This window comes from Bactrocera tryoni, chromosome 1, assembly GCF_016617805.1.
Source record: "Bactrocera tryoni isolate S06 chromosome 1, CSIRO_BtryS06_freeze2, whole genome shotgun sequence".
NCBI classification, from domain to species: domain Eukaryota; kingdom Metazoa; phylum Arthropoda; class Insecta; order Diptera; family Tephritidae; genus Bactrocera; species Bactrocera tryoni.
This window is the reverse complement of record NC_052499.1, coordinates 37,695,988-37,708,540: the sequence shown is the minus strand read 5'-3', so window position 1 is coordinate 37,708,540 and position 12,553 is coordinate 37,695,988. Positions and strand designations below refer to the sequence as shown.

General features: G+C 36.6%; 1 protein-coding gene across 1 annotated transcript; it reads left to right on the top strand.

Moving 5' to 3' along the window:
• Window positions 1-1,620: 1,620 nt before the first annotated feature.
• On the top strand, window positions 1,621-11,299 carry LOC120766920 (neuropeptide F receptor). Its single transcript, XM_040092665.1, has 6 exons — window positions 1,621-1,690; window positions 3,846-3,907; window positions 4,641-5,016; window positions 5,246-5,415; window positions 7,524-8,327; window positions 10,953-11,299. The coding sequence occupies exons 1-6, from the start codon at window positions 1,621-1,623 to the stop codon at window positions 10,986-10,988; spliced, it is 1,518 nt and encodes a 505-aa protein (XP_039948599.1). The 3' UTR covers window positions 10,989-11,299.
• Window positions 11,300-12,553: the final 1,254 nt, after the last annotated feature.

Sequence of the window (12,553 nt, the reverse complement as noted above, 5' to 3'; positions counted from 1 at the left end):
ATTTTGCTGTTGATGAGCTATTATCTCTCAGTTGTTAGTTTTAAAATTTTGTGTTGTGTGAGATAAGACTAAAGAGATCAATTTTACAAAAAAAAACCCATTTGCAAAACCTATTCTTATTTGAAGTATGTGCCTTTTAAAAGTTGTGTACCCGCTTAGGTACAATGGCAAAATGTGTGGGTGAAATAAAAAATTGTATCTTTTGGTTAGGATGGCTATTTCCACTTCGTGTTTTTATGGAAAGATATATAAACAACTTTCACAGGCTTTAGCTGACATCCCGGATGATGATGAGGCAGATGACGTCGATATCGTGATGATTCCTCCTGATGTCGATGTCAATACTGACGAAGAGGAAGGTGATGAGGATAACATAAATGAAATAAACTGGCCTGGCGACGTTGCTGGACGCGTTGAAGTATTCAATAACAGCATAAACTTTTACAGCGAAGATTAAATACCGCTTGCCCAGCCAAAAATAATTGGTGCTGAAATACGTTCTGTAAGCCCTATTTGGAACAACGAAGCATACAACTTGACAATGGATTCGACTACTATACATACATATATATAGAAAATAAGATGAAAATGAAATTGGATTTGGATGGTAGAAGTCCCGTTGAGGTATTTGAGACACTGTTTGATAAAGATGTTGTACAACTGATCATAGAACAAACTCATTTGTATGCTTCTCAAAAAAATTCGCATAAATTTATATTCGACGAAGATGATCTAAAAGTCTTTTTAGGCATTTTATTTTACTATGGTTACCATTCAATGCCAAGAGAATCTATATACTGGCAATTGGATGAAGACACGTTATCACCTCTTGTAAGCAATAACATTTCTAAAAACAGATTTTTGGAAATAAAACGCCACATTCATTTTACAAACAATAATGAAATTGACAAGTCTGATAAAATGGCAAAAACTCGCCCACTGTCGAGTCTATTATGCGAAAAGTTTCAAAGGTGGGGCTTTATGCACGAAAAGCTTTCATTTGACGAGGCAATGGTAAAATATTTTGGCCATCATTCAGCGAAACAATTCATCAAAGGAAAGCCCGTAAGATTCGAATTTAAAAACTGGATGCTCACAAGTAACTGTGGGTACTTGTACCAATTTGATACTTACTGCGGTGCTAAAAATGTTGATAGTGATACAAGACATCTTCCCCTTGGATCTCGAGTTGTGGTTGATCTAATAAAAACCATATTCATATATCATATTGTCTATTTTGACAAGTCATGAACTTCTACGTATTTTGCGTGAGAAAAACTTTAAAGCCGTAGGAACAACGAGCGAAAATATAACTAAAAAATGTCCTTTGAATCCAAAAAAATATTTCCAAAACAAAGCAAGAGGATATTTCGAGATCAAATACTACCACAATAATAAAATATTGTTTGTCAAGTGGAATGACAATAATGTCGTAACTATGGGAACTAATTTTGATACGGTTGAACCGTTGAAATACGTAAAGCGTTGGTCAAAACTGGAACAAAAAAAGATAAGTATACCTCAGCCAAATTTACTTTCAAATTACAACCACGGTATGAGCGGTGTTGATCTACATGATCAGGCCGTAAATGTATACAAAATTAGGATTCGAGGCAAAAAATGGTGGTGGCCGCTGTTTACTTCGATGATGTACTCCACAATGGTAAACGCTTGGAAGCTGTACAAAGACGTGAGTAATAGTACCAAAGATTTGCTTGAGTTTCAACGTGACATTACCCGATACTACCTATGACACTACACATTTAAAAGATATTCTAAGCGCGCGTTAGCTCCAAGTGTTTCTACAGCTGGAGGAGCACATTTTCCAAAGATCATCCTCAAGCCTCTTAGATGCAGAGTCTGCCATTAACGAATCAGGTGGATTTGCGAGCTATGTGGTACTGCTTTGTGCGTGGAACGCGACTGTTTTAAAATAGCCCACTCAACGCAGTTGTCTATTTTGTATGTACACAATTTCCTTGAGGAAATCACTTCAATGAAATTTTAATATTTTGTTCAAAGTGAAATTTTTTATGCAAAAAATAAGTAAATAGGTAATATTTCTGTTTTAAATTATCAATTGTTATTACAAATGATATAATAGAGCTATTTTATGTTTTTTTTGTAAAATAACGTCAGGTTTGTTAGAGCTTTGAGTAATTCTACATTTTACTGTCAACTCTACTGTCGTCCTACTGCCGTTGGCAAATATAAGAATATGTGACCAGGTCTACGGAAAGGGGGCTTAGGTGTCAAAATTAATGAGATAACGAGAAACTGACGAAACGAGTTGTTTATTTTGTTGTTTGCTGTTTCCCAGAAAACTAGTTTTCGCACGTTAGCTCCCTTTTCGTAGACCAGGTCACATATATTGAAGTTAGCGAGAGCGACAACTGTCGGCCTGCAGTCGTGTAGTCGTGCAGCTGTCAAAAAAACTGTGTCCATAAGAACGTGTGTATTTTAATATTTGACATACATATGTCGTCACTCTGCTTCATTGTTTCCAGAAATAATTTTAATAATTCTCCAACGTCGTTACTGCTGGCAATGTTGCTCTGCTTTTGTTCGAATATCTCAACTTCATTGACTGCTGCTCGGTTCTCGCCGCTGGGCTCTGCTTGGTTTTCGCAGCTTACTTCGACCGCAACTAATTCGTTCTTCAAATTTTCTGCTACGTTCTTCTGCGTTTTTTTAGCTGCTGTGAATATACTCGGCTTTTTATTTGAATGTAACATTCCGCGTTTTGTTTTCGCTCTTCGCTTGAGCCCCTATGTAAGGTCCAATAGTATAAATTAATAATAATTAATAAAAATATTTTAAAAGGAATTCATGAATTGCACATACATACATACATATATGTATGTATACGCGAGTGACACAATTTGCTATGTAAAAGCAAATTATTATAAACTTTATTGAAAGACTAAACATAAATTTGAACAAAAAATTTTTTTGAGAACAGAAATATAAAATATCATAAATGGTGCAAGATTTCGAATTCCCATAAATTAAAGCTTTACTAAGGCACCAGCAAAGTGAACGAAATTCCGATCATACTCTCCCTTCCAATATTTAGCACAAACAAATGTTGGAAATGCAATCTAGAATTTAATTCAAATCCATTAAAACACACACATGCACAGTAGAGAGAATTATTTTTATACCCTTGCAACATGTTACTAGAGGGTATAATAGTTTTGTTCGCCTAACGGTTGTATGTATCACCTAAAACTAAACGAGACAGATATTGGGTTATATATGTAAATAAATGATCAGGTTGACGAGACGTGTCGAAATCCGGGTGACTTTCTGTGTGTCCATCCGTCCGTGCAAGCTGTAACGTGAGATATCTTAATGAAACTTGAGTATTCGCTCAGGAAAAATAAGTTAAGCACCATGACCGACATTGTAAAAATAAGTGACAACAGAAGATAACCCCGCCCACTCCCCCTATAACAATTTTGTTAAAACTCACTACAAGTGTGATAATTCATTAACTAAATGCGTCATAGACTGTTAATTTGACATCCAGGATGGCACAAGGAGGCTCGATAAGAGCTGATGCCGAAAGTGGACGATAGGCGTGACATCACCCATATTTAGGTGAAATCACTCTTGATCATCTGATTCTGGAATTTCCTGTAAGAAACCGAAGCACCAATCAATATATCTGGATATAACATTGCCCGATAAGACCCGTTGTCAAATATGAGCAATGGCCGTGGCATCGTCCACATTTAAGTGAAAATCCATATCTCGCCAACTCGGAACGGTACATAATCCAGACCACGCCTACTTTCCATATAACATATTTTTTAATACCATCTGCTTCTTTCATTTTCCAGTATACAAACCAAGAATCAATCAATGTACCCAGCTAAAACTTTGCACAAAAAGTATCTTCAAGGTATTTCATCTTACGTTCAAATCGAAATCGAAATATAACTTTTCAAGAAGCCAGACGCCAAATATGTGGTCCCCAGTTCGTATGGTCCACTTTCGATCAAACTGTGAGATATATTACTGTAATTCGGGAAACATTTTTCCGCGATAATAATATGCATACACTTGTCTTAAAATGTGGTGAATCGAATCAATACTTTGCTTGGCCACCAGTCCTTTTGAGTCCTTTAGCTGTTATGCTTTTTACATATACATATAACCTTGGTTTTTGGGCATGCCAATGTGTGATTTTTCTATAACCACTGTATACGAAAGCGGACCGATAAATATGTAGCTTACAAAGAAGAAACAAATATTTTGGAAAAATACAGCCACCGTCTGAAAAATACATATTTTTTAGGCCTTCCATGCGAGAGATATTCTCAACTGTGGAAACAAAATGTCAAATCTTGACAAGCGAAGTTTGTGGCATAGTTCGACCAAGGTGGTAGTGCGCTTTTTTCTTCTCTTCGCATTTAATTTCCCTTTCCAAACAACCACTACTGGAAACAAACCATGGTAATATTATAGAACGTGTATGCTATATATGTACATACATACATATATAATATATGACAGAATTTCGGAAACAACTAATATACATACAATTAATTTAATAAGTTGGTTGTTAAGCTTAATTTTTGGTGCCGTGTACCGAATTATATAAATAAAATGAATCCGTTTCCTTATCATTACAGATAATAAATATAACGCACTCAGAATCGGCACTGGATGCAGGTGTTCCCTCTACTGCCTCAGGAATGGAATTGTTTAATTCCATCTCGACTGCAAGTGGAGAGGGCGGCCCTTTGGCAGACTACATGGAAGTAGATATGAGCAATTTAACCGCCCAGCCGAATTCAAGTCTATTCGTGACGCAAGGAAAGAATCTCGTTGACCGGTTTTCAAGAAATCGCGCCGTCAGCGATCACTGGCATTACGCACTCATAAGCATTTACTTGGGTATGATTATATTTGGTACAGTCGGCAACATCTTCGTCGTGATGGCGGTAGTGAGAAAGCCCATAATGCGGACCGCCCGCAACCTATTCATACTAAATTTGGCTATTTCTGGTGAGTGTAAACTTGCATTTAACTTTCCTTTGAATTGAGGAGTTCCTTGAATTACAATATATACATATGCATGTTTTCTCAATATATGTATATCTACAAATGTATATTTTTATGCACTTGCATGTTTATGTCGATTTATTTATAATGTTTGCCTCGTCTTATTTACCGTTATAATTACTGTTTATCAAATGCAAATGATAAATCCTTCTTCGAACTACACTAATTTCAGATCTATTGTTATGTGTAATAACAATGCCTATAACGTTGTTGGAAATTCTCTCAAAGTACTGGCCGTTCGGGATGTTGGAAGTAATATGCAAATTAGTTGCCATGCTGCAAGCGGTGAGCATTTTCGTCTCGACCATTTCCATAACAGCCATTGCCTTTGACAGGTATCAGGTGAGTTTCCGTGCAATGTTATTTTTATATAATATTACCTGCTACAGAAAACATATAACTATGCAAAAACAAACGTACGTCAGTATGTGGGTCTCAACAGAGAGATTTTAAAAGTTTTCACGCCCTCGATGAAATGATAGTCTGTAGTATTAGGAGTTCTCTATTATTAAGTAAATATTCGTAAGTGATTTCTTCCAATCCGTACAGGCCATTTAGGCATTTAAGACGTTGCGCCAGATGGCCCAAAGAAATTAAAAAGTCCACCAAATTATTTCCGGAATTGAAAGAGATATATATATTTTCTTTCAAATATTTAGTTGGTAGGACTGTCCTTAATTACTTCTCCCTGCGGGTAGGGGTTAGAATTTGCCCGCGGTAAGGTATGTCTGTCGTAAGAGGCGACTAAAATCCATATGCACTGTGTCTTTCTTTCTGGACTTGCCTTGAAATGTCAGCATAGTCTATGTCCGAGATAGTGCTATAATACCCAGCTTGAAATTATATTATAGACTTTATTTGAAATTCCTAATATAAAGACATTTGAAGTTCAAGCGACAAATGTCACCAGTCATTGAGATGAGGGCGCTCAACTGGTAGTAGCAAGAGCTACAAGGTCTTACCAGGGACTTTAACCTGGTACCACGCGGAGCAGTTAGCCCTTGGAGTTTACTTCAATCTGCTCATGGAGTTTACTCAATCCAGTGTGGAGCCGCACTGCGGCCGGGTGCCGGACCAAGGTGGTAAAGGTGTCCCCATCCACCTAAACCAATTGTAATAATAAATAAACTGTATTGAACTACATATGTACTTCAAAGAAAGCACTCACGTAAATCACAACGATTGTTTTCCTTAATTACTCTCGGGGATTATCGTGGTGGTTGCGGTTAAAATCCAAATGCTGGAAGAAGTGACACTTTGTCAGTTGAATGTGGAATTACATTGCAACCGGGTGCAGGACCCAAAGCACGGCAGAGGTTTTTGATGGGCCTCGAAACTTACCAATGTGGTTAGTGTGCCCCTTCCACAATGCCAATTGGTACTGAAATGCCTAGCATTTTCAGTCGCTTTGATCCGCTGTGCTTTTGAGCGTCGTGGGGTAAGGCTGTCCTCAGCAGGTACCCACGTTAAACACACCGGACGTTGTCCTTAATTACTACGCCGAATATGTATGAACGCTTACAGCAGCTGCTTAAATCGGTACACCTCAGAAGTGCGTTGCGATTTTTACAATGGATAAAAATATCGAACAAAGAATTCGTCTCAAATTTTTTATTTCTAGCAAAATTTCGTGTGCGGAACCATTGCGAATGTTGAAAAAGACTTACGGTGTTTCAAAAACGCAAGCCTACGAGCGGTGCAAAGCTTTTCAACTGATAAAATATTAAAAAAAGTGAAGGGTATGGTGCTTGAAAATCGTCAGGCAAGTATTAGAGAGATGGCAAGAGAGCTCGATATTTTTCACGAGTCGGTTTGAAAATTTTTGGTGGATATTTTGGGTATAAGACGCGAGTTTGTTCGACTCGCCTCGATAAAAATGAGTTATTTTCAATTTTTTTTTTACTTTCTCAAAAAAAGTACGATTGTGACCGAATTTAAAGTCAAAAACCGAATAAATACCATCGAGAAACCACCGTATTCACCATATTTGACTCCATGTGATTCTTCCTCGTTCCCCAAAGTGAAATTGCCGCTCCGTAGAACCTGTTTTCAGTCGATCAAAGAGATAAAACAGAATTCGCTGAAGGAGCTGAAGTATTTCTCCACGTCTGAATTATTTTTCAATGATGGATGGTGGTTATAAAAATTGATTATGAAACTAGGGCATGTGGTGTGAGGAAAGGGAATTGAAGCCCTAGCATGTTCCAGATTGGTTAAACTGTTGTCAGAATATCAACTAAAAAATTTAGCACTGCAATGTGTTTCAAGCTGCACAGTTTATTTACTAACAACTACAGTACTACCACTCAATAATTGGTATTTCAATTATTGATTAGACGAGCCAAGAGTTTAACCAGTTTAGCGTCTATTAAATTTTCTTTTCGTAGTAAAGTAACACTATTATCTCCCAGTTTGCTTCATAAAACACTATTTGTATTTTTAATTTCCAGCTAATTGTATATCCGACACGGGAAAGCCTTCAGGTTGGTGGTGTCATAGCCATTCTAGCTGGCATATGGCTATTCGCGATGCTGTTGGCCAGCCCCCTCTTCATCTACAAACGCCTGGAACAGGCAGAAATACCGCCACTTCTGGAATCCTTAGGCATCCATGGTGTATGCTTCTGCGTCGAAGATTGGCCCGTGAGTCATGGACGATTCTATTATTCAATATTTTCGCTCTGCGTGCAATACTTGGTGCCAATACTGATCGTATCTGGTGCATATTTCGGCATCTATAAGAAACTACGAAGTCGTACAACGGTGGTGGCAATGCAAACGCCACAACGCAACGCGGAACGTGGCCGCCGCATGCAACGGACAAACTGCTTATTGATAACGATTGCACTGATTTTCGGCATATCGTGGATGCCCTTAAATGTTTACAATTTATATGCAGATATGCGGAGTCCAATGGCGGTGACGGAACACATGCTTGTCATATATGCTTGTTGTCACATGCTCGGCATGAGTTCCGCGTGCACGAATCCTCTGCTCTATGGATGGCTGAATGACAATTTCCGTAAAGAATTTAGAGAATTAATATGTGGTTCTAAAGAAAACACTAATGTTGCTCTTAATGGTCACACGACAGGCAGTGGACAGACACGTCGGAGACGAAAGCACGCCGAAATATCCAAGGGTGATTTGAAGTTGTTGCCCAACAACAATGGCGTTGGCTTACGAAGTGCCGTGACCGAGTCGATAGCGCTGACAGAAAATCCAATTTCCATTGAAGTGACAACTCTGACTGCGGTAAATTGACAACTAAAACAAAAGTACCGACAACAAAAAGCACACCACACTTGTAATAATAATAGGCAAGAAAGCATGGTTTTAACTCTATAATAAGAATTTAATTAAGGGATGCACAAATCTAATTTATGTATATAGAATTTAAATGCCAATTTGTAGCAGAAATAAGTAGTATTCGTATTAAAATATACATATACGTATGCATGAGTTTGAAACTGTTCAAAGTTTAATATAATTAATATTATATTTTCGAATGCTAGTAATTTCAAGGATTAATTATTTCAGTTTGAAAGTGAAGAAGAAGGCACTATTGAACATACTATTTTATAGTTAAAATATTTGTATGTGCATAAACTAACGGTTTATTATTTTGCTGTCGTTTTCATACTTCTCTTATTCTGCGGACTTTTATATAAAATACACATAGCTAACTATAGCTCAGTACTTGACCGGAATTTTCGGCTAGGACGAACGTACTATATACATATGTGTTTTAAATAATCCAAGAGATCAGCAATTAACTAATTAGCTCCGATAAATGGAATGGATGGATGGATGGAATTAAAGTTTTTCTCTGCAAATGCTAAGCTATCGCCATCAAACTATCATAAACAAATAAGGAAGGGTCAAGTTCGGGTGTATTCGAATATTTCAAACTCTTGCAGATTGCCAGGATCAAAACCGAGAATTCCGTCAGGTCCATGAGATTTGTAAATTTTATGCGGTTTACGGCAAGTTTTCACCGATATTCTAAGCACAAATATGCACAGTTATTAAAAAAAACTCACATGTTTGCCGCCATATGCGGTATAAAGTCGTCTGGAAGTTTGAAAATTTTTCTATTAGGTCCACCATATATCTAAGGGAGATATTGACGCGCCTCAAACCATTTCTGAAACAAGCGTACAATAAAATTTGGAAAATTCGCACCCTCTCTCCCCTTACAGATTGTCCGATATTTTCGATAAAAGGTTCGCAATTGAAACTTTGATCATCATATTCGGTATCTGCGGGCATTAATAGTTTTGGTACGATTTGGACACTTAGTCGCTCATAAGGTAGCCTACCTTAAGCGCACTATTCGAGCAATTTTCATCCCAATACATTCACATACATAGTGCTTGATTTGCATACCGGAAAGTCAAAAAAACTTGGAACTTCAAATTTCCGTTGTAGTCAGTTTTCGCTCGTTTTCACACTGCAGCGTAAGAATGTCATTGTATGGTCGATACCGGTCGATATCTCAGGACCTGATAAGTGGTTTCACCGAAATCCAATATTGACCCCGGCGCCTATAAAGTCCTCTTTTACCACCCTAGGTGTAAAACTTAAAGTCTCCGGCGTATTTATTTAATGATTTATGGCGCTTTTAGTAGTTTTTAACAGAACAGTTATATGGGGAGTGGGTGGGGTTATCACCCGATTACTTCCAATTTTACAGAGTCGGTTGATGTGATTAAGAAATTTGTCCTGAGTAATTTTGCATACCGTATCTGAAGTGATTTAGGAGATGTGTACACTCCCATGTGTTGGGGTCACTCCCATGTTTTTTTTAGCTTACAGGGCTTCCGTTGTACTATATCTCAATTTAATGCTTAGTCATGACACTTTAAAAGTTTTAATTTAATCGCGTTTGTGAGCGTTGAAGTGGTCTGATTGCAGCCATCTACAAACTCGTTCTCACTTTTTTCACAAGGAATACGTGTATTAATTTTAATACAGACATCTCAATTTTTACTCAACATACATACATGGAGACACCATATTTAATTGGTTATTATTAGTGCTGTTGTAGTCCGTGTGAGATATGAATTTTTACCAAAAAGTTGACTTATCATTACTGTTTAGCACGGGGTATTCGTATGTCTAGTTTCATTAAGATATCTAAATTATTACTCCACTTGTCGCTGGCATAGACAGTCAGATAGATATCGGGAAATCAAGATGGATAGTAAGCAATTCGTCATTACGTCGACAGACAAATCAATTTATTTGACCTTACGACGTGATGTTGAGCTTTGTTAAAATAATGGCACGGAAAAATTCGGGAAATTTTCTTCACGATCCATCGCAGGTTGAAACTCTTTTTAACAGCAAAAAAAAAATTATAACTAAATCAAACAAACCTAGAGAAATATATATTTTATGTGGGGTAAGTTGTCGATTTTTTTATGTATGTATCTCCTCGTCATCCTCTTCTTTCTCTCGTCTGAATTTTAACGTGTTTTAAGTACGTCATATGCTGATAGCTGGTAAAAAGTTAAAAATTTCATTTACAGTCTAATTATATGTAAGCATTTTTGAGAAAAATGATATGTTGATTAAACTTTGCTTCAAATTTGTTATTTCATATATACACCATATACACATACACTTATACATAGTCATAGTTTTTTTAATGTTGTGGGCGAACATTTTTTAAATATAAAGTAGTACTTTCCTAATTAGTAGTTAACGTTTGCTTATCTAATTCGAAAATGACAGCTAGTAGTTTCTGACAGTTTCAGTGAAATATACAAATGTATTATGCAAAACATTCCATGTTAATATAATATTTGTATTATATTTCATTTCCACGTTCTCTTCTTCTCTTTACATGCAAATCGCATAAACATTATTTTCCAGGAACAATATATGCTGAATTCGGTGGATGTACTGTAATATGTATAATATCTGGTGTGCATGTGATGTTATAAGGACAGCATTTCTGCTAAATTCTATACATATGTAAACCTGACATGTACATAACATTAACGAATGAAAGAATACCCTTTAGCACAAAACTGTACAGCAAAACACAAATCAAAAGGCAAAATGTGATTGAACAATGAAAATACAAAAAAACAAATTTGAGTGATATCTGCTTGGGCTTTGATTTCTAAGCATTAAGATTGTAAATACGGATATATATAGACTAGTCAATTATAAGCATTTTTAAAATAAATTTTGCGTCAAATTTATTATTGCATGTACTCACCATATACATATGTATACACTTATACATAATTATAAATTTATGTATTTATTTTTATAATATGAAAGAACATTACTTAAAAAGAAAATTTTAAAATATAATGAAAAGTTGCTAAGAAAATATAATTTATATTCTTATTAAAATCAATTAAATTCTAATTAAAATCGGGAAACTCGGTAAAGCTTTAAAAATTGTGTCAACAATAGCACTACAATCAACCGCTTCTTATACGAGGTGTGTTCAAAAAGTATCGCGACAGTTTGCTGACAGTTTTCTTCGATTGCAGGGGCGTGGTGCATCATGAGTTCTTGCCACAGGGAAGAACGGTCAATAAGGAGTATTACCTGCAAGTTATGCGCAATTTGCGCGAAGCAATCCGCCAGAAACGCCCAGATTTGTGGAAGAACAAAAATTGGCTTTTGCACCATGATAACGCCCCTGCTCACACATTGTTGCTTGTGCGCGACTTTTTGGCCAAAAACAACACACTAATGATGCCGCAGCCACCGTATTCCCCAGATCTGGCCACCTGTGACTTTTTCTTGTTTCCTAAACTGAAGAGGCCCATGAAAGGACAACGTTATGCTTCTCTTGACGAGATAAAGACGGCATCGAAGGAGGAGCTGAAGAAGATAAAAAAAATGATTTTTTGAAGTGCTTCGAAGATCTCATGGGGATTACTTCGAAGGGGACAAAATAGATATTCATGAATAAATAAATAATTTTTGAAAAAACACAAAATTCGCGATACTTTTTGAACACACCTCGTACTAAAACATAGTTTGGTTAACTTCCAATATATATGTAGATAGGCAATTCAGAGGCAAGACTTTAGAACACGAACCGCCGCATTATTTTTACACTCCCGCAAAATGTCGTCACGGAATATAATAATTTGTTTACCTAACCATTGTCTATAACCATTTATAAAACAAATCGAGATAGATATAGAGTTAAAAATGATCAGGATAACAAGACTAGTTGAATTCTTAGTGACTGTCTGTCCGTGTGTCCATTGAAGAGAAAACTTGAGTAAAAATTTAGATATCTTAATGAAACTGGCGGCAAAATGACCACTAGAAAGACCACATGTTGCCGTTAACAGAAATCTTCAAAATGTCATAATTTAGATACTACACTGTTATTTGTTATAATGAATCGCTGTAAAAGGGGCTGGGCATCTGGCTTGTTAAAAAGTGGACGTGACTTCGTCCTGTAATAGGTTTAAAGTACATATCTCTCAAACCATTAA